This window comes from Pristiophorus japonicus, chromosome 16 (genome assembly GCF_044704955.1).
Source record: "Pristiophorus japonicus isolate sPriJap1 chromosome 16, sPriJap1.hap1, whole genome shotgun sequence".
Lineage (NCBI taxonomy): Eukaryota > Metazoa > Chordata > Chondrichthyes > Pristiophoridae > Pristiophorus > Pristiophorus japonicus.
This window is the reverse complement of record NC_091992.1, coordinates 19,893,503-19,921,236: the sequence shown is the minus strand read 5'-3', so window position 1 is coordinate 19,921,236 and position 27,734 is coordinate 19,893,503. Positions and strand designations below refer to the sequence as shown.

At 42.9% G+C, this 27,734-nt stretch overlaps 1 protein-coding gene across 2 annotated transcripts in view; it reads right to left on the bottom strand.

Moving 5' to 3' along the window:
- Window positions 1-10,821: 10,821 nt before the first annotated feature.
- gosr1 (golgi SNAP receptor complex member 1) overlaps window positions 10,822-27,734 on the bottom strand; it is a 120,783-nt gene continuing 103,870 nt past the window's right edge. For both annotated transcript variants that reach the window (XM_070858074.1, XM_070858075.1), the window contains exons 8-9: window positions 15,911-15,993; window positions 10,822-12,858 (exon numbers count right to left, since the gene is read on the bottom strand). In XM_070858074.1, the coding sequence (XP_070714175.1) occupies window positions 12,734-12,858; window positions 15,911-15,993 (208 nt within the window). In that variant the 3' untranslated portion in view covers window positions 10,822-12,733. The remainder of the gene's footprint in view (window positions 12,859-15,910; window positions 15,994-27,734) is intronic.

Here is a 27,734-nt window from a genome sequence, read left to right as displayed (position 1 = left end):
GACTGGCATTTCCTTCAATACACTTTGCCACACAGTGACAGGAGACAGTTTATTGTAACAGATTACAAGGTGAGCTCCCCATTTCAGTTGCACCATTAGGGAGAGATGGCAAACAGAAGCCTGTTGTCATCCCCTGGGAACAGAGCATATTAAGGCAATATTGGAAGTCTGCATCAGGAAAGGATTAGAGACATTCCCGTGCATCATAGCTGCTTGGTCACTGGACCGTCGCAGTGCACCCTGGGGATCAGTGTCTTTACCCAGTCTTTACTCAGGGAATCAGCACAGACCAAAGATTGGTGCCTATACCCAATCATCATCATCATCATCATCATAGGTAGTCCCTCAAAATCAAGGAAGACTTATTTCCACTCTTAAAGTGAGTTCTTTGGTGATTGAACAGTCCCATACGAGAGCCACAGTCTCTGTCACAGGTAGGACAGATAGTCGTTGAGGGAAGGGGTGGGTGGGACTGGTTTGCCACACGCTCTTTCCGCTGCCTGCGTTTGATTTCTACATGCTCTCGGCGATGAGACTCTAGGTGCTCAGCACCCTCCCAGATGCACTTCCTCCACTTAGGGAGGTCTTTGGCCAGAGACTCCCAGGTGTCAGTGGGGATGTCGTACTTTATCAGGGAGGCTTTGAGGGTGTCCTTGTAACGTTTCCGCTGCCCACCTTTGGCTCGTTTGCCGTGAAGTAGTTCAGAGTAGAGCGCTTGCTTTGGGAGCCTCGAGTCTGGCCTGCCCAGCAGAGCTGATCAAGTGTGGTCAGTGCTTCACTGCTGGGGATGTTGGCCTGGTCGAGGATGCCAACATTGGTGCATCTGTCCTCCCAGGGAATTTGTAGGATCTTGGAGACATCATTGGTGGTATTTCTCCAGCGACTTGAGTATTGTACATGGTCCATGTTTCTGAGCCATACAGAAGGTCGGGTATTACCACTGAGCAATCAGCACAGAACAAGCACGAGTACCTTTACTCAGAAACCCATTAGGAAATCAGGACAGACCAGGGAATGATGTTTTCACCCTGTAAACCCGTAAAGAGTATTGGCGAGGCCGCACCTGGAGTACTGCGTGCAGTTTTGGTCACCTTACTTAAGGAAGGATATACTAGCTTTGGAGGGGGCACAGAGACGATTCACTAGGCTGATTCCGGAGATGAGGGGGTTACCTTATGATGATAGATTGAGTAGACTGGGTCTTTACTCGTTGGAGTTCAGAAAGATGAGGGGTGATCTTATAGAAACATTTAAAATAATGAAAGGGATAGACAAGATAGAGGCAGAGAGGTTGTTTCCACTGGTCGGGCAGACTAGAACTAGGGGGCACAGCCTCAAAATACGGGGGAGCCAATTTAAAACCGAGTTGAGAAGGAATTTCTTCTCCCAGAGGGTTGTGAATCTGTGGAATTCTCTGCCCAAGGAAGCAGTTGAGGCTAGCTCATTGAATGTATTCAAATCACAGATAGATAGATTTTTAACCAATAAGGGAATTAAGGGTTATGGGGAGCGGGCGGGTAAGTGGAGCTGAGTCCACGGCCAGATCAGCCATGATCTTGTTGAATGGCGGAGCAGGCTCGAGGGGCTAGATGGCCTACTCCTGTTCCTAATTCTTATGTTCTTATGTAAAGGTCGACTCACTTTAAAAAAAAGGGCAACTGCTGTTGAATTTGTGAGCCTTGCTTGGTGGAGTGCTTTAGGGTTTGTTGATCCAGTGAAGTTTATCACATTTGCGCTGACAGTTGATTAGATATTTGTAACATTAAGGTACTGAGTGTAATAATTTTTGATCCATCCAATACAAGGCCTGGAATAAGAGGGAAGGTCTTTGTTTATGGCAAATGTCTCTTTATCCCTGATATGCCCTTGTAGCCCAAATTCTCTGTGTCCATTCACATATACATCTTAGCTACCACTCTCGACCCAAGTCCATTAGTTCTATCTCTTTTTTTAACCTAAACTCCTCTTGGGCCCTTGTCTCTTCCCCGTGCTATCACCAGACTTACTACCTTTCCTTTCTCCCCTCTCGGGTAGTTTGCTCTCTGAGTCCATACCCCAAACCATCACTAGTCCTCTGCCTTCCTACCAGAATAAGCCCACTGCTACCCTCTGTGCCTTTCTTGGCATCCTCCAAAGGGTCTTTCGAGGCATTCGTCATGCCCCCTTTCCGAGTAGTAACTCCAACTGCCCAATTCTCCTCTCTCACTGTCCTTCCCACCCTGTGCTGGGGATTAACCTCCGCGAACTCCTTTCCATCCCACTGACCCCACCAACCACGATCCCACTGAACTGCCAGTGGATTATTCAGCGGCCCTCTCCACACTTCCCTCCAGTATGTCCATTCACTCGTGAGCGACCTTATTGTGGATGATTATATTGACATTCTTGCTTTGAATGAAACTTAGCTTATGATGGCAACATCTTGCCCCTTACCAAAGCTGCTCACCCTCTGGCTATACATTCCACCACCTGCCCCGCCAATACCACTGTGGTGGTGGTGCAGCCATTATTACCAAGTCACACCTTGGTCTCTCTCTCTCTTCCTCTGGCACCTTCACCTCCAGCCAAGCCCCACCCTCAGTTTCTCATTGAGATATTCGCCCTCCTTTCCTCCCTCATCCTCTGCAACTCCTCCACCTCAATCATTTCAATTACCAATCTCTGCTCCCATTGCCCTCTCCCCTCTGAATTCACTGCCCTCTAAACCTCTCCCTCCATTGGCAAGCCTCTCGATTTTGCCATCTCACGTGGCCACTACTCGCATGGTATCAATAAATCTGACATTTCCGACCAATTGCTTGTATTCTTCACTAACTGCATTCCCATACTCCTTTCCAATCCCACTTCTTTTTGCATGTGTACCTAACCCCATAACACACCCCTCCAGGTCATTTACAACAGCACTTTCATACTTCCACTTCCTTTGGCCCTCCTTCGCCACAATATTTCTGCAGCTGTCGATTTGATCAACCAATCCCTCACTGCAACCTTTGATATCCTCATCCCAGCAAAATATTTACTCTCTTCCATCTTAGTTGTTTCCCCGTGGTATGGCCCCTTCTTCACTCCCTACCTTTCAAGCAACCTACACCCCCCCCACAAAAAATTCACTCTCAGCCCACCCTGTCCTTGCAATCTCCAACCTCTCTCCTCTCCCAAGACTCTGAACGTTTTGATGCCTCCTAAATCCTTTCGAATCTCTTCACTCAGATTTCAAAATTCTCATCATTTTCAAATCGCTCCATGATCTCACCCCTCTTCATCTCTAATCTCCTACAGCCCCACAATCCTCCCGTTCCCCCCATCGAGATGTCTGCGCTCCTCTAATTCTGCCCTCTTGAGCATCCCTGATTATAATCGCTCAACCATCGGTGGCCGTCGGGATAAAAGATTCAACAGAGAGTCGGGATAAATGGTTCATTCTCGGGTTGGCAATAGTAACTAGTGGGGTGTCGTAGGGATCAGTGCTGGGACCCCAACTATTTACAATCGATATTAACGACGTGGAAGAAGGGACCGAGTGTTACGTAGCCAAGTTTGCTGACGATACAAAGATGGAAGGAAAAGCAATGTGTGAGGAGGACACAAAACATCTGCAAAAGGACATAAACAGGCTAAGTGAGTGGGAAAAAATTTGGCAGATGGAGTATAATGTTGTAAAGTGCACTTTGATTTTTTTCTGCCAGTTACTATTTAAATGGAAAAAAATTGAAAAGTGCTACAGTACATCGGGACCTGGTGGTGCTTGTGCATGAAACACAAAAGGATAGTATGCAGGTACAGCAAGTGATCAGGAAGGCCAATGGAATCTTGGCCTTTATTGCAAAGGGATGGAGTATAAAAGCAGGGACGTCTTGCTACAGTTGTACAGGGTATTGGTGAGGCCACACCTGGAATGCTGCATGCAGTTTTGGTTTCCATATTTAAGGAAGGATATACTTGCCTTGGAGGCAGTTCAGAGAAGATTCACTAGGTTGATTTCGGGGATGAGGGGGTTGACTTATGAGGAAAGGTTGAGTAGGTTGGGCCTCTACTCATTGGTATTCAGACAAATGAGCGGTGATCTTATCGAAACATATAAGATTACAAGGGGGTTTGACAAGGTGGATGCAGGGAGGATGGTTCCATTGATGGAGGAGACTAGAACTGGGGCATAATCTTAGAATAAGGGGCCGCCCATTTAAAACTGAGATGAGGAGGAATTTCTTCTGAGGGTTGTAAATCTGTGGAATTCGCTGCCTCAGAGAGCTGTGGAAGCTGGGCTATTGAATAAATTTAAGACAGAGATAGACAGTTTCTTAACTGATAAGGGAATAAGGGGTTATGGGGAGCGGGCAGGGAAGTGGACCTGAGTCCATCATCGGATCAGCCATGATCGTATTAAATGGCGGAGCAGGCTCGAGGGGCCGTATGGCCTACTCCTGCTCCTATTTATGTTTTTATGTGCCTTCTGTTGCCTGGGCCCTAAGGTCTGGAACTCCCTGCCTAAACCTCTGTGCTTCTCTTTCCTCCTTCAAGCCACGCCTTAATACATACCTCTTTGGCCAAGCATTTGGTCACCTGCGCTAATTTCTAGTTATGCGGCTCGGCGACAATTTTTAAAATCTCAGTACTCCTGTGAAGCGCCTTGGGACGTTTCATTACATTAAAGGAGCTATATAAATACAAGTTGTTGTTGTTTCCGCCCCTACCACATCACCGAAACAGCTCTAACTAAAGTTACAAATAATATCCTCTGTGACTGAGCATGGTGCATTATCTCAACATGGAATAAGCAGAGACTAGAGAGGAGGTCATGTGCCTGCCTTGCTGCCTGGGTAGGTCGAGATATCAGAGACCCGTGAAAAGGCAAGTGAAAAACACATACTTTATTTATAAATATTGCAACACCACATTAGGAACATGCTTTAACCAATGTTTAAACACAAACTCACTGCTTGGGTTAAACTCATGTTTTATTAGATGTAAATCGCCTAGGATGGACTGGAGAATGATACTTAAAGGGTTGACGGTGGATAGGCAATGGCAGACATTTAAATATCACATGGATGAATTACAACAATTGTACATTCCTGTGTGGTGTAAGAATAAAAAAGGGAAGGTGGCTCAGCTGTGGCTAACAAGGGAAATTAGGGAAAGTGTTAAATCCAAGGAAGAGGCATATAAATTGGTCAGTAAAAACAGCAAACCTGAGGACTGGGAGAAATTTAGAATTCAGCAGAGGAGGTCTAAGGGTTTAATTGGGAGGGGGAAAATAGAGTATGAGAGTAAGCTTGCAGGGAACATAAAAACTGACTCCAAAAGCTCCTACAGATATGTGGAAAAAAAAATTAGTGAAGACTTGCAGTCAGAATCAGGGGAATTCATAACGGGGAGCAAGGAAATGGCAGACCAATTGGACAAATACTTTGGTTCTGTCTTCACTAAGGAAGACACGAATAACCTCCCGAAAATACTGGGGACCGAGGGTCTAGCGAGAAGGGGGAACTGAGGGAACTCCTTATTAGTCAGGAAATGGTGTTAGGAAAATTGAAGGGACTGAAGGCCGATAAATCCTCAGGGCCTGATAGTCTGCATCCCAGAGTACTTAAGGAAATGGCCCTAGAAATAGTAGATGCATTGGTGGTTATTTTCCAACATTCCATGGACTCTGGTTCAGTTCCTATGGATTGGAGGGTAGCTAATGTAACCCCACTTTTTAAAAAAGGAGAGAGAAAACAGGGAATTATAGATCGGTTAGCCTGACATCGGTGGTGGGGAAAATGCTGGAATCAATTAAAGATGTAATAGCAACGCATTTGGAAAGCAGTGACCGGATTGGTCCAAGTCAGCATGGATTTATGAAAGGGAAATCATGTTTGACAAATCTTTGAGTTTTTTGAGGAAGTAACTAGTAGAGTGGATGAGGGAGAATCAGTGGATGTGGTGTATTTGGACTTTCAAAAGGCTTTTGACAAGGTCTCACACAAGAGATTAGTGTGCAAAATTAAGGCACATGGTATTGGGGGTAATGTATTGACGTGAATAGAGAACTGGTTGGTAGACAGGAAGCAAAGAGTAGGAATAAATGGGTCCTTTTCAGAATGACAGGCAGTGACTAGTGGGGTGCTGCAGGGTTCAGTGCTGGGACCTCAGCTATTTACAATATACATTAATGAGTTAGACAAAGGAATTTAATGTAATATCTCCAAGTTTGCAGATGACACTAAGCTGGGTGGCAGTGCGTGCTGTGAGGAGGATGCTATGAGGCTGCAGAGGGACCTGGACAGGTTAGGTGAATGGGCAAATGTATGGCAGATGCAGTGTAATGTGGATAAGTGTGAGGTTATCCACTTTGGTGGCAAAAACAAGGAGGCAGATTATTATCTGAATGGTGAGATTAGTAAAAGGGGAGATGCAACGAGACCTGGATGTCATGGTACATCAGTCATTGAAGGTAGGCATGCAGGTACAACAAGCAGTAAAGAAAGCAAATGGCATGCTGACCTTCATTGCGAGGGGATTTGAGTACAGGAGCAGGGAGGTCTTACTACAGTTGTACAGGGCCTTGGTGAGACCACACCTTGACTATTGTGTGCAGTTTTGGTCTCCTAATCTGAGGAAGGACATTCTTGCTATTGAGGGAGTGCAGCGAAGGTTCACCAGACTGATTCCCGGGATGGCAGGACTGACATATGGATAGACTAGGCTTATATTCACTGGAATTTAGAAGAATGAGAGGGGATCTCATAGAAACATATAAAATTCTGACGGGATTGGACAGGTTAGATGCAGGAAGAATGTTCCCAATGTTGGGGAAGTCCAGAACCAGGGGTCACAGTCTAAGGATAAGGGGTAAGCCATTTAGGACAGAGATGGGGAGAAACTTCTTCACTCAGAGAATTGTGAACCTGTGGAATTCTCTACCACAGAAAGTTGTTGAGGCCAGTTCGTTCGATAGATTCAAAAGGGAGTTAGATGTGGCCCTTACAGCTAAAGGGATCAAGGGCATGGAGAGAAAGCAGGAATGGGGTACTGAAGTTGCATGATCAGCCACGATCATATTGAATGGTGGTGCAGGCTCGAAGGGCCGAATGGCCTACTCCTGCACCTATTTTCTATGTTTCTATTACACAATATTTGTGGCAAATTGAACAATAACAGTTTCTAAATGTGACTAAGTTTTAATTCTCTGAAAATACAATGATAAAAGCGAATATTAATATTACATAAATTCATTCATGAGTAATCTCTCCATTTATACAAGTCCAGTTTTCTAAACATAGTCCCTTGGTAAACAGAAAATTAGAATAAATTTCTAACTCGATTAAACCAGTGCAACACATCTCACCAAACAGCACACATCAATACAACACTGCAGTTTGTCGCATTATAACCAGTCGTAGAGAATACTGAAAGCAAATTGAAAATTTAAATCTTCAGGGTGACCAAGTCCAATTTCACAAATGTTGCTGGCTCTTTTTTTCTAATAAAAAGAAACTCCCATATCCAGTTTGAGGCAAAATGCGACAAGAAGCTTTTATCATCTGGGGCACCTTCTCAGAGCAGCAGTTAGAACCCGAGGTAGAAAATCGATAAACTCACTTACCAATCACATGCAATAATTTTTAACATTGCAAAAATAAAAGACCATTACACCGAATTAAGCAATAATTAACTGTATTTCATTTGCAAGTAAGGACACATTGTCTTATTAACACGGTTAATATTGTCAGAATCCAAATTTTATAAATTTATTGAATCATGAGCAGATGGCTTTTTTATGATGAGTCAGAGGTTAAGCTGTTTTACAATACTCGTTGTATTAACAAAGCACGATGGGGAAAGTGTTACAGGAAGTGTGACATTTGCAGCAAGCGTGTGCTACATGCAAGACTTTTGATATATTATATATAGATATGTGTTGCATGCAACGTAAGGGCTCGTGTGTATTGTCAAACATGTTCTAGCAACTATAGAAATGGCCAAATTAGGTTTCACAAATATACTGCGTTAATAAATCAAGTGCCTTCCTGCGTATAGTTTGACACTAGCTGCACTTCGAGGAAATAAAATAAAACATGTGGATGTCAAATGTAACCGCAACAAATTGAAGATGGGAGAGTACATTAGAATATAGTGACATGTTGAGCGATTGAGATAAGCTGTGTGAAGTCTGGATGATACTTAAAAGAAAAATGCTAATTTAAGAATGCTTGACATTTCTCATTATTTGCTTGGCAGCTAGTATACACATTGAAAAATAGGATTTTAACCTCCACGTGTGTACCATCTGATTTAACCAGCAGTGATCCCAGGATTTATTATACAGAGCATCAATACACCTCATGGTATCGTTGCTCGACAAAAGTAAAAAAAAAGTCTCATGCTGTAACTCTCTTTCTAGTTCCCCTCATCTGTCTTGTCTTCATTTGCCTTCCACTCTGGTCTCTGCTTTTCTGTTATGGCTCACATACACTTTTCTCTCCTTGTTGCCTCTGCAGCCACCTCTGATTCTTTTTATGCAAGAAAACTTAAATAAAATCTATCTAAATGACCCAAGATCTGGATAGAGTTGATATGGCAATAGTCAGCACTGCTGGGATGGTTTATTTCAACAAATATGCACAAATGTTAAACTTACCCAATCTCAATCTTGGCCATTCTCCCTGAGCATTTACTACCAGTCGAGCTTGTAATGTTCATTTTTGTCTCAACATATTGGGTTAAAAGTGTTGGCTCATGCCACTGAACAAGACGCACTGCTGCTACCTCGTCATCCCTCATTACTGTTTTCTTGAGATTAAGTTCTTTTTTTGGTTATGCTTGCCATTTGCTATTTTATATAAAAATATTTGAATGATTTCACATGACCACAATCATTAATCATAATTTCTGTCGTCACTACACTTCCTCTCAGTTTGTTCCTGTATTCAGGATGCCACACCAGATGTAGCATACTGCTATGTCGTCAAAATGGAAGAGGGACACTGGACAGGGGCAGGAGTAATTTCTGGCAAACTATATCCAGTAATACTTCTTATAAGAAACTTAGAAACTGATGAGAAAAGTGGGGATCCCTTTAAACTGAGAAAATCTAATAAATGTAATTCTGTTCTTGCAGTTTAGTTACATTTTATTCTCTACAATCCAATACTTCTATAAAATCTTCCTCAGGAAAATTATACAACACAAAATGTACCCAATGTTTCCAGGCTTTTGTCTGAATGACATTGCCAATTTGGTGCGAGGTGAGAGCTGTTTTTGTGCCATGGATCTGCATCCATTTGGAATTGGGTTGTGATTGGCAACACTTGTTTCATTTATAGCCGGGAGAAAAATGAGAAACGAGGCAAAGTCCACTGTGCTCAGGAGGTTGGGGGAGTCCATAGATAAACAAGAGACCAGACACTGGGTGTGAACACTGTTCTTCCTCTATCTGGTCTTTCGCTGACCTACACACTTTCTCAATTCCCTTAGCATAAGTAAAACAGCTAAAAACTTTCACCAGCTCCAATGATCAATTATAAAGTGCATATGGCATGCAATAAAGTGGATGAGAGTACAAAGTGCTCAGAGAAAGGGAGCAGAACAAGTTGGAGGGTTCATCATACATAGGGCCCAAATTTCCCTAATCTGTTTTTCTGGCACCCTCACTCGAACTGCGCTGCTTTTATCCGCCTCCAAGCGTGCCGAGAAAAGACCTCCGTATTTTGGCCGCTCCCCAGTCGTGGTGCAGCATGGCCCAATGGATTGGGGGCAGAGCCAGCTCCCGGTGCTGAAAACAGTGCCGGAGCCTCTGCACATGCGCGCTAGAGTTTGCGCGCATGTGTAGTAGCTCCTGGCAGGCCGTTTCTGCAAACGCGCACTGCAGGCTGTGTGGGTGTGGCCAAAGCAGGCCGTCCCTAGCCCTGGCCGAATGGGCTCCCTCATCGGCGGCCCGCTGCGTTCCCCAAGGTAGGACTTCTATTTTTTATTTGTTATTTATTGATTGATTTTGGTGCTTTAGGTTCAAGGTTCCTTCTATTTTTTTATTATTGATTGATTGCTTATTACTTTGGTCTTGGTGCTTTAGGAGCAGGGTTCCTTCTATTTTATTTGTTAATTAATTGCTTATTACTTTTTGTGCATTGTTTGGTGCTTGGTGGTGCTTGAAATATAGTTACTTGCGCCGATTCCTTAACTGTAAGTGAGGTCTTTCTGTGCGGACATAAGTGGACACATACGCTGCCCTAAGTTAGTTTAGTACAACTTTTTTCTGGCCAAATTGGCATAAATGGTGTAAGTGGCTGGGAACGCCCCTTTTTGAAAAAAAAACTGACCTAACAAAAAACCTAACTCACTCACTTACACTGGCGCAAATTAAATGGTCACATTTGCAACTAAAAAAATACACCAGAAAAATCAAGTTACACCAAACTCATGGGGAAATTTGGGCCCATAGTTTGGAGTCGGAGTGAGAGCCACCTCTAATACCAATTAAGTCTCACTAGACTACTCAGCTTGATTTTGGTGGTTATCATAAAGGCACTAATAGCAGCTTGTCTGGCCTGCTTGAAATGTATTCTGGGTTTAAGATTAATGGTCAGACACATAATTAAAGAAATATTGACTATTTGGAACACAATTTTCCCTGCAACAGCAACACCAGAAGATTGAGGTAAAACAGTTGCTTGGGCTATGGGCAGTGATAAAATCTGATGTACTTGTATAAAAATTAAAAGGATTCTTTGTGAAAAGAAGGAGTTATTACAGTCAGTAACCATGGCAACAAAGACTCAATTAAGATTTAATAGTGATTTCAGGATCTCATATATAAAAGCAAAACACCAGCAAGCAGGATCACTTAAGATTCTAATTTATTAACAAATTACATACACAGTCAGAGCTCCTCTGTACAATGCAGAAAATGCACATTAGCAGAGAACTGAAAATTATTTTACAAGATTATTAAAATCTACATTAACAAAATTTCCAGAAGCATTTAAAGAAGCAACGGGGGGGGGGGGGGGGGGAGGGTAAAGAGAGAGGGTAAAGAGAGAGGGAAAACATCTGAGAAATGAATAGGTTTTTGACATCAAAAGCTTTGAACAGATAGACAAAAGAACACAGCAGCTGTGTGAACTCTATCTTAGGGCAAAACTGCACTTTTTATATGGATCAACTCAACAGTGTGGTAAACAAAAACTAGCTACACAATTGAACAATCTGAATTTGAATGAACCAATTAGTCAGTCAACTTTTGATTGCCAGTGTCAAGTTAATTCATAAAAGGATGCCATGGTAAACAGATCATAGCCTATATCCAAAAGACAGTGTTATGTACAAAAAAAAGCATTATTTCTTTCTGGACACTATATTGGAATGATTCATATTTCCAAGTATTGAGTTTTGTGCCTGCATGAATTCTAAACAACAACATTCGAATTGGTTACCTCAATCTGAGGAATAGAAACAGACGCTTCCTGTTAATAGGAGCTGACAGTTTATCATATTCTCCGGAAATCATTAAGAAGGCCACAGTTCGTGGTTTGTGAATAAATGTACCGGTGATTTTTTTAACAAAATGGGATAAAGGGCAAATCACAACCTCAGCAAAATACCTGAAAAAATGCTAAACTAATATTCACCGTGATGTTGATTCTTAGTACAGATATTTTAACGTTTTATGATTTCTTTCTTTTTAAAAGTTGGCTTTGGCAATTGTATTTTTGCAGCTAAGTCCAAAGGTTTCAATATACTGCACCTATAATTCATAAAAAATGAAAAGCAAGATTGCTTGGTTTAGGTGGGAGGTGTTTCAGCAGCTTATTCCAATTTATTACTATAGTTTTCAATGGCATAGTACAAATTGATATAAATAAGCAATGTACATGCATGTGTATACATGTTCAGGAAATTATCCCAAATCATTCAATACAAGATTGCACAAACCGTGCCCATGGCCAAATGACAACATTTAAGAACTGGTCAGATTAAAAAGCATTTGGAGACTTGCTGCAAAATTCAAAACGTGTGATTGTGTGGATGTATGGATATATGGATATATTTAGGGGAAAAAAAAACATAATTTCCTGCTTTTCATTTCTCTGCCTCCTTCACATTTCCACGAGGATGGGTAAGCATCTGCTGTCAGGTCTGCTTTGCAACCAAATCACTTGAAGGTGGATTTTGAACCATCCATCTGGGCACTTCTCTCAGAAGAGAGCAGAAACTGGACATGTGAAGAAATCAAAAGGAACAAACCCATGTCCTATCACTGTGTGACACGATACACAAATGCACTGCAGCACCATTCTGTAGGAAAGAACATTTAAGTACATGTGAGATATGCTCTTGAAAATACATATATTTTGGCTACATACACTTATGATTCAAAGAACACAGATTATTTTTAAATCTGACTTTATAATTGTTCATAAATGAGACATTAACTTACTATCTGGATAATGGAGGCGGAGGAAGAAGAGAGGCGGATACTGACCACATTCTAATGCTGAAGAATACATCAATGTGCTGTACTTCAAAATTATATATTCCAAGAGCATAGGTACTTAAAAAAAAAAAAAGAGGTTTTACATTTGATCATAAACCAATCACGCAACTGTGGCCCGAAGGAATACTCCTTAGCATTCCAGTGTAACCTAAATCCATCACCCTAGCAATCCAGCCAAAATATGCAGGTTGAGTCCACAAGCTTCCCCTCCCTCCCCAGTGCTTTGTAGCTGTGGAAACATCTTAAGGAGACGTTTCATCAGTGAAAGGCATATAGTAGCAATAAGATAGTACAAATGCCAATAACACCCCCCAAAATTAACGTGTCCCTGCGCTTCCTCAAGTTTATCCGCTGAACCAGGCTGTTAATGGCAGGAAATCGATCTGGAATTGTTGTTAAAGAACCAAAAGTAATTTTGTTTTCAATTTATTAAAATATAACATTGAACAATAATATGGTTTTAGAAGATCTCCACCCCCCCTCTCCCCACCCCCTCTGCTCTCCTTTTCTAAAAGCAGAGATCACTTGATGGGGTGTATTTCCATGGATGCCAAGCATTCTATGGTGTGACTGTGCTTCATGTATGAGCCTGGATGTTTAAATGTTGACTGCAGGAGAATCATAACCAAGCCCAATCATGTCCTCACCCGATACCCCTATATTGATCCTTCCAACAGGGATCAGAAGTGGGAATCCTGGCTTGTGTTCATCTTTCTAACAAAGATTGCTGAGGCCAACTGACCCTCCCCTATGGGCAACCCAGAAGATATTGCCTAATTTATCAGACCCGAGATCAAACTGTGAACCTTACTGGTTTTAAGGCTCAACTACTCATTTCGTACAACAATCTGGATAAGGTATCAATTTACTTAAAAAAAAATCCAGACCTACGTCGTAACTTAATTAGAGCTAGAGCTAATTTCACTGCTTCCCCCAAAATATGCCTGACACTATAAACCACAAACATTTCAAGAGGATTTGGAGTATGGCTGGAGGCTTGCGGGAGATTTCAGCAGGTGGCCATGTTGCCATGGCTCCGACTCCAGTTTTTCGGGCAAACTGTGTTGTGAGATTGTGCGCTCAATGGCAATTGCCCAAGCACCTTTCACTTAATGCTCTGCTCCACACCAAAAGAATTTCTTCATGTCTCGCTGGGCTTGAAAAGAACATAGTGGCCTAATTCTGTGCATTTTCCACAGTTCAGAGGCTGATGTGACAAAATTAAATCTCGATTCAGTGTGCTCCTAACACTAGCAAGTTCTGTGTTCCAGTAACGTAGAAAACACATTGGTGTTACAATATTGATGTAAGTGAGTTATAACTGTTTCCTAAAGTTCTTGCATCTGTTACAAACAATATAATGACAAATTATATCACAGGCAGAAACTGTAAATCGTAAAAAGACTACTAAAACCTCATTTACTGGTATCGGTCATAATATTAGAGAAACCAGCAGATCAAATGGATGGGCACATATGTTTCAAGCGTGAGTGCCAGCAAAAGAACTCTCCTAACTCAGCCAAAGCCAACCTATTCGGGCTTGAACTCCACAGGGTAAGATTGAGCTTCCTTGACTGAGCAGATGAGCAACTTTCATTTCAGAATGTACAAATTGGAGCATTGCTCTATGGAAAACAGTTTTACTTTTCTCAGAAATCACTGTTGGAAACTACACATCAGTTCCACTAAAGTCAATGGTGTAAAACGGGAAAATAATTAGCTGAGGGAGTTCTTTTTGTTTTAAAGAGGAACCGACAGAAACACTCCCACTTTATCGAATTGCTAATATCTCCTGGAAATAAGATCTTAATAGCAGATTGTTATGCTGAAGTCTGTATGTGCTTTTTTTTTTCCAAATAATTTCTTGGTATTAGGAATTTGTTTTCCAGCAGTATTCCACTGGTAAAAACATTATTTCCTACGACTAGGGTCTCGTCAGAAAGGATTACAAGAACAAAGGTTGATAACAGCATGCTGATGAGGGCATTTAACCAGCAGGGGATAGAAGAGTCCAATATTATTCCAGACTCATTAAAGGGTGTTAATCAAGCTGCGGAATTGGTGAAATAATTAGTGATGCTGAATTACAGTAAAAATACTCATCACTGCAGTTTGCTGATCTCAGTACAACTTTGTCAAAAAACAGTAATTGTTCCATCTTTCGCCATCCATAAACTTGAGCTTATCCAAAACTCTGCTGCCCATATCCTAACCTGCACCATGATCCGCTCACCCATCACCCCTGTGCATGCTGACGCTCCCAGTGCATGAACATCGCAAATTTAAAATTCTCATCCTAATGTTCAATTCTCTCCATAACCTCGCCTCTCCACATCTCTGTATCCTCCTCTAGCCCGACAACCCTCCAACAATTCTGCATTCCTCCAACTCTGGTCTCTTGTGCATCCCCAACTCCATTTGTCCCACATTAACAGCCGTGTCTTCAGCCATCTCGGCTTTAAGCTCTGGAATTTCCTCCCCAAACCTTTCTGTCTCTCCACCTCTCTCTCCTAATATCTCCTTCTTGGCTTGGTGTAAATGTTTGTCTGATTACGCTCCTGTGAAGCGCCTTGGGATATTTTCTTATGTTAAAGGCGTTTTATAAATGCCAAGTATTGTAATGACAAAAAAAATTCTTAAAGATGCTACCTGCAATAGTGAAACACAGTTTACCTTTTTGGCTTTTTAAAATCATTCTGCAACCAATGATGTGTGTTCATCAAAATAATTGAAAGCATTTAAAACAGGTATTACCATTTAAAGAGATAGGCAATAAGCAGGATAATGGATCACGGTAGATCCTGTTGAGTGAAATATGCTTTATGGATTGACTAAATAATACCGAAACACTTACTGCAGAAGAATCTAAAAAGAATTCATGAGGGTTTGTTTCATTAGCTAAAATAATGATGGTACTTAACATCTAGACCCAAAAAACTTGTCTAGAACATTACCAGGAACATTGTGTATAAAACTGTGACTTGCCATTACCCTCACTTATGGTTTTCATTCAAAGTTTTACATATTTTTCCCATATAAAAGATTCATACTTTTGAAAATTAATTATTTATGAAGCACCTACTGTAATTTGTGCTGAAACTTTAACATTTTGCATTGAAGTTATGTGATTCACTATGTTCAACAAAATTAGTTACTGTGCCAACTGACCCAGTTCTTAAATAAAAGTCAGTAGTTTGATGCATCACAGCTACGCTATGGCAAGCAGTATAATGAAGTTTAAAGCAATGGTTTTAGTTTTCCACCGAAGGATATACAAACTCCAGATACACTGCACTAAGCATAGTGAATCTGGCTTATTCAGCAGGCTACGGTTCAAGTCTACCAGCCTTGCCCACTACATTCTACCTTCCAATTTATTCTTACCTCGAGACTACATGGAAGACTTTCTAAAAATACTTAAAAAAAAAAGGATACTGGCCAAGGAGTTCACTTTGCTTTGTATTGTCTTCAGCATTCCTCGTTGTGATGTCACATTTTCTTTTGTTGCCATGGCGATGCTAAAGAAAGTAAACGCATCATATCATTACTAAGAATAGCTTGCTTAGTCTGCTGCAATTTCCAAGCTGAACGGACAGAAAATCAAAAATATACACCAGTCTGTTCCTTTGATAAATGCGACTGGCACTAGCGCAATGGGTATTCCCACAGCTGCTCACTTTTCCAATTTCCTCCAATTAATCTTCATCCTGCTTTCTCTTTACTTACCTCTCGGTCCCTGCGCCAGTTTAACAAATGTGCAGACTTGGCACCTTTTTTTTTTTCTGTACTTATATTCTAAATTTAACCATGGTTATAGTCCATTGAGACCAATAATCAGACAAGGTCAAGGCCGGAAAATTCTACACACCAACTAGCCTGGACCGAGTTACTTTTCAGCGATGAAGAGCTGAAATACAAAGCAATCTGACAACTTGTAACAGTATGTTCATTGGTCGATGTCTAAAGTTTTGCCTCTTCTCTGTTTTCTTGCTGCAACTGTTCTTTAATGGCCTGTTATACCTCCTTTGTACCTCTTTAACCAGCTTCTCCTCAGTGGATTAAAACAAAACTTGAAACATTGAAAGGGGAGAGGGGTGGATGGGGGGGGGGGAGAAAGTCATTTTTGTTTAAGTCATAAGTTCTTTCCCACATTACAACAGTGACCACACTCCCGAAGTACTTCATTGACTGCAAAGCACTTTGAGACGTCCGGTGGTCGTGAAAGGCGCCATATAAATCCAAGTCTTTCTGCCATGAATAGTTACCGTCAGTTATTCCATTATGGACAGGTGCTAAACAGAGACCAGGCAATCTCTTCCTCTCCACACAGTGGCCCCAAGTTTCCGCCACATGGCAAAACAGGCGCCCCTCCGAGCTGGGCGCCCGTTTTTCGCGCCGAAAACGGCGCCTGAAAAAAAACGCGCTATTCTCGAGCGCTTTGCAGCTCGATGTCAGCTTGGCGCGGCGCCCAGGGGGCGGAGCCTACCACTCGCGCCGATTTTGTAAGTAGGAGGGGGCGGGTACCATTTAAATGAGTTTTTTTCATGCTGGCAACCCTGCGCGCGCACGTTGGAGCGTTCGCGCACGCGCAGTGTGAAGGAAACATTGGCACTCGGCTATTTTTGTAGTTCTTTGTAGCTGTTCCATTTTTAACATTTTTTAATAAAACCACATTGCCCTTCCATGATCAGCACTGAGGCTTCTTGCAGCAGTGAGAAGGCTGCAGGAAGCCTCAGAAGTTGAGGCAGCCGTTTCCCGACAGGCCCGACTGACGGCAGGGGAGGGCCTCCTCCCACCCCCCTGCCTGCCGTCGGGAATGGCTGCCTCAACTTCTGAGGCTTCCTGCAGTCTTCTCACTGCCTCCCCCCCGCTGCCGTCGGTCGGGCCCTCACTGCCTCCTCCCCACCCCCTGCCGTCGGGAACGGCTGCCTCCTCCCTGCCTCCCCCCCGCTGCCGTCAGTCGGGCCCTTACTGCCTCACCCCCCCACCCCCCACCCCGCCGCCGTCAGGAACGGCTGCCTCAACGTGAGGCTTCCTGCAGCATTCTCCCTGCCTGAAGCACTTTCACACAGGTAGGAACATGGTTTATTTAATCTTTTCTTTGCTTATAAATTGTTATTCAGGTTGGAATTATTTGTATAATATTTGTATTAGTATAACTAAGGATATATTGTAGAATGTAATGACTTCCCTTCCCCCCCCCCCCCCCCCCCCACCTCGTTCCGGACGCCTAATTTGTAACCTGCGCCTGATTTTTTAATGTGTAGACAAGGTTTTTTCAGGCCTACAAAAATCTTCACTTGCTCCATTCTAAGTTAGTTTGGAGTACGTTTTCACTGTGGAAACTTTGAAATCAGGCGTCAGTGGCAGGACACGCCCCCTTTTGAAAAAAAAATTCTGTTCAAAAGTGAAACTGTTCTAACTGACTCGAACTGCAGAAAACTTAAATGTGGAGAATTGCGATTTCTAAGATACTCCGTTCTCCACCAGTTGCTCCTAAAAATCAGGAGCAAATCATGTGGAAACTTGGGGCCAGTGAGCCCAAGTTTCGGGTGGAGTTGCTCCTTTTTTTTTGGAGCAATTAGTTTAGCTTGGAGTATCTTAGAAATCGCAATTCTCGGCATTTAGTTTGCTCCAGTTCTAGGGAGTTAGTTTAGTTTCGTTTTAGTTCAGTTTTTTTTCAAAAGGGGGCATTACCAGCCACTTACACCTGTTTTGTAAGTTTAGGCACCGAAAAGTTACTCCAAACTAACTTAGAACGGAGTAAGTGTGGACTTTTGTACGCTTAGAAAAACCTTGTGTACACTTTCGAATTAGGCGTAGGTAAGCCAGAGATTTGGGGGCGGGGAGAGGGAAGGGAAGTTAGGGGATTTTCCAAAGCATTAAACACTTCACTTAAAAAAATAATGAACCATCATCAATAATAAAATGATAAATAAATCAATAAATAAAAAATAAAAAGTTCCTACCTCACCGACCCGTTCGGGAGCACTGGGAGCCGGCCAGGGCTAGGAGCTGCGTGCTGCAGGCTGGAAATTGGCACTCTGCCCGCTCCCGGAGCCCACTCGGCCAGGGCTAGGGGCTGCGTGCTTCGGGCCCCTCCCATACAGCCAGCAGCACATGCACACAGAATCTGGGGGCCAGGAGCTACTGCGCATGCGTGCAGCTGCCAGCACTCTTTTTGGCCCAGGGCTGTAGCTCCGCCGCCCCCCCCACCCCTGCTGTTGTGCTGCGTCGCGCTGACTGCTGAACAGGCCTCGGAGAATCGCGAGCTAAGTTTTTGGCGCGCTTTTCATTCCACAAAATAAGCGGGCCTCTCGGAGGTGCACTGTTCTGGCAGATATCGGAAACTTGGGCCCAGGGAGAGCAAGAATTGAAGGGAGTGTTACATATGTTCCTGGTGACTGATTATACAGCTGCACAGATACAGGCCTGGGAGGAGTTAGGCTGCTCATCATTCTATGGAATGGGTGGAGGTGGGCAAGATAGGGAGAAATGAACTTGAAGATTTCCTCTCACAAATTTCTGGGCAAAATGCATCAATTAACTGTTCATTTTTGATAACTATATACTATTTCCTGCATTTAAAGTAAATAAAAGCACAAAGCACTCCTTGTATTACTTTCAGAAATTATTACATAGAAACATCGAAAATAGGTGCAGGAGTAGGCCATTCGGCCCTTTGAGCCATTCAATAAGATCATGGCTGATCATTCCCTCAGTACCTGAGCACAATGCTCCAGACTCATTTCCAATATTGCAAAACAATAATAAATCTTCAGTACTGATTGTGATTTAAGTGCATGAGTCATGAAATTGTCCCCACCTACAATTCTGTTTCATTGTGATAGAGCACATAATGCATGTCAGCTACCTTTATTTATAAATTATGCTGTACCATATTTAAGTATATGTAAGCTATGAAATATTTAAAGGGATTATAGTGTTTTACATTGCATGATAATCACTGAAATGTTTATTTATTTATGTATGCGTCACTGGCAAGGCCGGCATTTATTACCCATCCCTAATTGCACTAGAGAAGCTGGTGGTTAGCCACCTACTTGAACCTCTGCAGTCCGTGTGGTGAAGGTATTCCCACAGTGCTGTTAGGGAGGGAGTTCCAGGATTTTGACCCAGCGACGATGAAGGAACGGCGATATAGTCAGCATGGTGTGTAACTTGGAGGTGATGGTGCTCCCATGCGCCTGCTGCCCTCGTCCTTCTAGGTGATAGAGGTTGTGGGTTGCAGACATAACCAATCAATCCTTATACTTCGAAAGCAGGACGAGCTGAATACCCAGCTTTTAGAGATGCTTTTCAGGCAATCAAAAGAGCAATTTCTAAACTCCCACTTCTATACAGTGTGATTCGGAAGGCTGGAAAAGATAAGCTAAGTGTTCACGCTTTTTGCAAAAATAACAAATGATTTAGATTAGATTAGAGGGAAATAATCAAAAGTAAAATTAAAAGAAGAATACAGAAGAGAGAATGGATAAAAGGAACACGTGGTGAACATGTGCTTAAAATTTAATATTTTATGTTTATTGTCATAAGAAAGGCTTAACATTACAGTAAGATACTGATATTTATTACATCAGTGTCCGTTGCGTCAATGCGAGTTGAAAACCTGGTAAATGGTTCAGGAATTCCTTTAGACCTGCCAACACTCACACAGAAGTTACACAGAGAAACAGGCCATTCGGTCCAACCAGTCCATGTTTACCCTCCATGTGAGCAAATTGTTAGAATCATATTTTTACCCATCCTGTTCTCTTTTCCCTTCAATTAATTTTCCTTCATCCACCTAACCAATCTAATATTGAATGTTGACATAGATTAGACCGCAACCTCGAACCCTGGAAGTGAATCCACAGCCTCACAACTCTGTTCTAAAGCTCTTACATTTACTATTGTATCTACTCTCCCTCTTTCCTGCACCCTCAACAATTGGAAACAACTTGCTTCTATCTACCTGCTATTTCATTTTTTATAGTATTTCAAGAAACAATCAATTGTTTTAAGTAGCAATGTTCAGATGGGAATGTTTGCTTCCGATTTCAGCCAATCTAAAATAGAGCAAATCCATTTGAATTTAGACTTAAATTTAATTTAAAAAGGAAACGTTAAAATAGCCCACTATGGATTTTGGGTGACTGTGACTTTTGTCAATGAACTGTGAATGTCCTTATGCACTTAACTTTCCAGCTACTTGTTCGATAGTGACTCTGGCATGGAGTCAGTTATTCAAGAATAAAATCCATCATTCCTGGGACAACTGATTCCATCATAAGCACACCAGGAACAAGCAATATTTCCCCTAACCGTGCACCAATCGCGAGGTCCCACGCAGGCCGCTCACCATCGCTGCCGCTGGAAGAGATCCTGCGCATCCGTGGTCGCTGCAGCAAATTTAAAGGGCTAATTTGGGGGGAAAAAATTAGAGTGAACATTGCAAACAAGGGTTTCTTCTTGTTATTTCAAATTTCGAGAGCACTCTTTTTTAATTATTAAAAGGCAAATCTTAAACTAAAAGATGCAATTGTCTCAAAACTTTCTACAGGTACTACCGTACGTAAGGCAACATTTCTGACCCCTGTATTATTTCTCTAAATTTAACTATGCAGAGACTCCATAAATAACTACTGCCTTTCAAGACACTCTCTCTGTATTGCTTCCTTTTCGGGATACAATGACTCATGTCATGAATGGCGCCAGGAATCCCCCAATACCTTTCCCAAGTGTTTGTAAGCGTGGACAGCAAGTGTCCAGAGTTGTCAGAAATTGAAAGCCAACCTGCCCCGAGCCTCCTATACAATTTTCTGTTGAGCATTGGGATATAAAGTTCATGATAAAATACAACTCAGCCCATACCGTCGTCACTGTACTGAAAATGGGAATTTCTCCCCAGATTTACTGCTAAGAATCTCAGACTGCACACTGCACTTCAACAAATGGTACGGAGTATTGTCTTAGCATGCTGGTGCTGTGAAAACTGTTCATGCGCACTGTAGAGCAGTTTCTCAAGGAAAGAAGAAAAAACTTGCAGGGCAGGAAGAGTTAATTAGAGTGAGAGGAGGCTTGTGTGGAGTATAAACATCGACATAAACCAAATGGCCTGTTTCTGTGCTGTAGAGTCTATCTAGTTCAATGCAAAAAGGAAAGAATTGCAGCAAAGATGGGCACAAAATTGGGAAGCAACAACACATTCAAGGACTTTGGAGAGGAGAGGATGGAGATGGGGGCAGTAGTTTACAAGGTTAGAGGGTCGAGTGAAGGCTAAAGAAAAGGGCTGAATGAGAAAGTGAAAGTAGACAAGATGAAATGTGCATTTTCTCCCGAGCTCAATGTACTCAGTGTAGGTTTCAAATTATTGACTACCTTTTAAAATAAGATTTTTAATGATTTATGTCTCTGTTTTAAAATGAAAACACTTGCGTTGAACAGTAAATAATCGATTCACAAAGCAAGCAATTATCAGATGACTGACAAATAGCCATCTAATAGATTTAAATCTTGTTCAAGGAGTTACTGAAGCTGTTCATTTTTTGGCTAAAGGGTATACTTTGATAATTGTATAGAGCTGACTGTGCATTTCTCATTTCATACGTACAGGGGTACGATAGAACAGTAGGTATGTGACTGAACTAGCAATCCAGAGATCTGGACGAATGGCAGCTGGGATAATAAAATCTGGAATTAAAAAAAGCTAGCATCAGCAGTGGTGGCCATGGGCCCAAGTTTCGGGCCGCGCCTAGAACGGCGCAGCCCCGACCTGGACGCCCGTTTTTCGTGCCACAAAGTGCGCCTAAAAAAACTTCCAGATTCTCCAGCTCCCTGCTGGTCCTCTGGCCCTCGGCGCGGCGCAGCACAAGCTGTAGGGGGCGGAGCCAGGTCCCTGCGCTGAAAACAGTGCCGGGACCTCTGCACATGCGCGCTACAGTGGGCGCGCGCAAGTGCAGTAAGCTCCAGGCGCCCAAAACTGTGTGGGAGGGGCCCGAAGCACGCAGCCCCTAGCCCTGGCCGAATGGCCTCACTGGGGCTGCGTGCAGAAGGCTGCCTCCCACGCCCAGCTCCTGCTTCCTCCGGACCGGACCGGACCGGACCCGACTTGACTCCCGCTCCCACCCCCCCCACGACCCAACCTTCGCTTCCCCCGCTCCCGACCTTCCCCGTCCCGTCCCCGACCGATCTCCCCCCCCCCCCTCCTCCCTTCCCGCCCAATCTCCGCTCCCCCCCCGACCGATCTCCACGCCCTCCCGACCGATCCCCCCCTCCCCTCCGCCCCGACCCGCGCTCCCCCCGATCCGTGCTCCCGACCCCCCCCAGACCCCGGACCCGACGCCACCTACCTGTCAATCCAGTAAGTCTAAGCTCGAAGTCTTGGGCCCTGCCGGGCAGGGCCCGTTCAGCCTCCCTCTCCTTTCTTTCTTTCTCTCTCTCTCTCTCCCTCTCCCTCTCTTCCCCCCTTCCCCTCCCTCCCTTCTCTTCCCCCCCTCCCTCCCTTCTCTCACCCCCCCTCCTCCCTCCCTCCCTTCTCTTCCCCCCCCTCCCTTCTCTTCCCACCCCTCTCCTCCCTCCCTTCTCTTCCCCCCCTCTACTCCCTCCCTCCTCTTCCCCCCCTCTACTCCCTCCCTCCTCTTCCCCCCCTCTCCTCCCTCCCTCCCTTCTCTTCCCCCCCCTCTCCTCCTCCTTTCTCACCCCCCCTCCCCTCCCTCCCTCCCTTCTCAACCCCCTCCCCTCCCTCACTTGTCACCCCCCCCTCCCCAACCCCCTCCCCTCTCTCACTTGTCACCCCCCTCCCCACCCACCCCCTTTTCCCCACTCCACCACCCCTCCTCATCCTCACCCTCCCCCACCCCTCCACCCCTCGCTGTCAGAAACACAGACACTGACAGACAGAGAGTGAGAGACACAGACAGACAGAGAGATAGAGACACTGACAGAGACACACTGTGGGGGGTGGGGGGGGGCATCCCAGCACGCTGTTGGAGGGCTCCCGGTGCTGCAGTCGGTAAGTAGAAAATGTTTTATTTATTGATTTTTAAAAAAACAATTATTTCTTATTAATTTTTTTTGATTGATTTATTGGTTGATTTATTGATGTTTTTATCATTTATTATTGATGATGGCTCTTTATTTGTAAAACTGAAGTGTTTAATGTTTGTAAACTTCCCTTTAAACCCCCCTCCCCCCATTCCCTACGCCTGATTTGTAACCTACGCCTGCTTTTCTAAAGTGTAGACAAGGTTTTTTTGAGCGTACAAAAATCTTCACTTACTCCATTCTAAGTTAGTTTGGAGTAAGTTTTCACTGCCGAAACTTTGAAAACAGGCGCAAGTGGCCGGACACGCCCCCTTTTGAAAAAAAATTCTGTTCCAAAGTGAAACTGTTCTAACTGACTAGAACTGGAGCAAACTAAATGCCGAGAATTTGAATTTCTAAGATACTCCGTTCTACACCAGTTGCTCCAAAAAATCAGGAGCAACTGAGGCCGAAACTTGGGCCCCATGAAACTACCGGATTGTCATAAAAACCCATCTAGTTCACTACGGTCCTTTAAGGAAGGAAATCTGCTGTTCTTACCAGGTTTGGCCTATATGTGAGTCCAGGCCCACAGCAATGTGGTTGATGGATAAGGGGTAAGCCAGTTAGGACTGAGATGAGGAGGAACTTCTTCACTCAGAGTTGTTAACCTGTGGAATTCCCTACCAGAGAGTTGTTGATGCCAGTTCGTTGGATATATTCAAAAGGGAGTTAGATGTGGCCCTTATGGCTAAAGGGATCAAGGGGTATGGAGAGAAAGCAGGAACTGAGGTGAATGATCAGCCATGATCTTATTGAATGGTGGTGCAGGCTCGAAGGGCCGAATGGCCTATTACTGCACCTATTTTCTGTGTTTCTTTGACTGCCCTCTGAAATGGCCGAGCGAGCTAGTTGTATCAAAGGGCAATTGATTAGGGCCCACATCCCGGGAATTAAAAAAAAATATTTATGCAGACATCAGTCTCTTACGTTCTCAACTGGTCATCCAAAGAAAAAGCCATTATTATCACAACAAAAGCTTGATTGTCAAGTGCATCAAGGGAAAACTATTCAAAGGATGTCGTCAAAAAAGAGAATGTTCTGCAAAACTGATTTTCGATATTCAAATTCAAAAACGATCATGGTCTCTGCACTGGAACTCAACGGCAACATTATGCTATAGCTGCAAAATGTGGATCAAATTAAATGCTTGCAAATGTGTAATTTGGCTAAGAGAAACTTTTTAAGCTTACAGTTTTAACAACTTGAACTTAAGCAAATGTGGTGATTTTGCCAATTTGCTTGCACCAGGGTCCCACAAACAGCAATGAGATGAATTATTAGTTCATCTGTTTTTGAAGGATAAATGTCGGTGAACACATGGGAGAACTCCCCTGTTCTTCTCTGAGTAGAGTCAAGGGACCTTTTACGAATAACTCTAGAGGTGGATGGGACCTCCATTCTAGCCTGTTGCAATAAATTGCTATTAATAAATTAAACCTAACTATTTTCAAACAGAACCCATCTCAGGGAACTGGGTAATCAGGCTACAACCTTTGTTAGAAATGGCGAGAAAATGTAGAACGCTGTTCCACCTATTCTGGAATTTTTAAAAGAGACTTTTGTTTTTTGTAAGGGAAGGTAAGGTTTAAATATACACGAATATAGTAAAAGTTTCAAAACAAAAGCGTTCAGTGTGGTGTTAGACACAATGGCCAAATAAAACCCTTTGTATAAAACAGTATTGGTTTCCCATACGTTGTAAAAAAAAACTGTTCATGGATTAAATTAAGAAACCAAATCAGAATCTCAATAACTGCAAAAGTGGTCTAAATTTTCTAGGGCTGCACATAAATGAATATCTTGAATTTATACTGTGCCTTCAATATATAAAAACAATGTATTTGCTAGAGACTTATATATTTCACGATAAATTAGTTAGCAAGGGAAACTAGCTGCATTAGCTTGGAGTCAAGTGCAAAAATCTATTTTTAAAAAAGGGGCAGGTTGTCGGGATCTAATGGTCTTTTCCAGTTCTGAATGTTCTCAAGTTCTAGAACATAGAATGAAGCAAATTGTTGTTTGAGTGTGCCACTGAAAGTGGCAAGCTTTGGTCACAGCGATGGCATTCTGCTCCAGCTGCAGGTTTTGCTTCAGGTATTTGGCTTTTCTGAAATGCAATAGAAACCTCTCAGGCCTCCAAGTAGCATATCTCATTTAGCAATTCCTTCTTAAAATAAGGATGATGTTGTTTAACATACAGTACAAATTATTGAGTGCTTTCCAGCAATGACTAGAGGTGGTAGAAAGAAAAATAATCTGCCTACCCAAGAAATGTGAACCAAAAGCAGGATATGCTGGAAAGACACAGATCCAGTCAGTATCCGTAACATTCTACCGTACATAAACTAGAGGTGATCCAAAACTCAGCTGCCCGTATCCTAACTCGCAATAAGTCCCGATCACCCATCACCCCTGTGTGCACTGACCTACATTGGCTTCTGTTAAGCAACGCCTCGATTTCAAAATTCTCATCCTTATTTTCAAATCCCTCCATGGCTACACCCCTCCTCATCTCTGTAATCTCCTCCATGCCCACAAACCACCCCCCCACCCCACCCTCAAGATGTTTGCACTGCTCTAATTCTGCCCTCTTGAGCATCCCTGATTATAATCGCTCAACCATTGGTGGCCGTGCCTTCTGTTGCCTAGGCTCCAAGCTCTGGGATTCCCTGCCTAAACCTCTCCACCTCTCTTTCAAGACGCTCCTTAAAACATACCTCTTATAAGCAGCTTGGTGTCAAATTTTTGTCAACTCCTGTGAAGCACCTTGGGACGTTTCACTATGTTAAAGGTGCTATATCAATACAAGTTGTTGTTGTAACGAGAAGCGACAAGTTGATATTTTGAATTGTTCATTGGATTCTTAAACTACGATATCTTTTTTATTGCAACAGGTGGATGAGGACTCAGCTTAACATCTCATCCAAAAGACAGCACTTCCAACAGTGCACCACTCCCTCAGCACTCTATTAAAGTATCAGCCTAGATTATGTACTCAAATTCTGAAGTGGGCTTTAATCCACAATCTCCGGTCTCAGAGGAAAAAGTGCTACCAACTGAACATAACGAACTTAGAGATGTGTTAGAAACTTTTGCTGCAGTAGTCAAAGCAGACTTCACAGCTTATATTACCATTGCCTCAGTGCCTTTGTTGTTAATAAACATTTCATAGCAACATATTCAATTAAAATATGTCACTTTTTGGCATGGAACTTGCAGGATGTAATTCAGAGCTGTCGGAACTAAAACTCTACAATGGGAACATTTATTGAAATGCAGCTTTATCCTCTTGGTATTATATTGGGAATAACTTGGATTCACAAGAATAGCGGAGACTGGGGTTAGTATTTTAAAGACCAGGCATACTCTGAGCCACCACTGCAAATGCGTCATTATCGGATTAGTCAACATTTCAGTTGTATGCTGTTCAGCAAGTGTGGTGCTTTTGTAAAAATTGTTAATTAAGATGTTTCTAAACAGATGACCCATTACTAGAGGGATTTAAGTAGCTCATGAAAAACGTGCCTCTGTTGGCATAAACTAGACAGCCCTATGGAACACTTTTATATCAACAATTTGCATTTACACAGCACCTTTAATGTACAAAAATGTTCAGGGATAGGACAACATTCCATACTATGGCATTCCTAATTCATGCCATATGAAGTCCACCCTGCTCCCACTATCTGGGAAAATTCTAACAAGAGGGGCAGGTTGAGGATGGTCTTGCAGGATTATCTATTTGAAGACAGATAATTTGATCGGGCGGGTAACCCAACTTCTTCCTTTAGTATGTCTTTGACATTTGAGGATTTCATCCCAATAGCGTGTTGGAGATAAAGCGCCATTTATAGCCTATAGCCTGTGCTAAAATAAAATCATCTTACGCTTGTTATGTTCAATGTTATCTTGTTCATCAGTCTTTGCTTCAAAATGAGACACTTGCACATAAATGTTGCACAATACATGAATAACTACCAAATTCTTTGTTTAAGTTCTTTGTTAAAATGTAATAAAAATCCCTCTTCATCACCCGCTCCCATTTATCTGGTTAAATGTTCATCCTGCCTGTGAGAAGGCGCAAGATTTGGAGCAACAATTTATCGTAAGCAAAATTCTGAAATCAATTCTGAATTTTTTTTTAGTGAGAACACTAATCATGCCACATCAG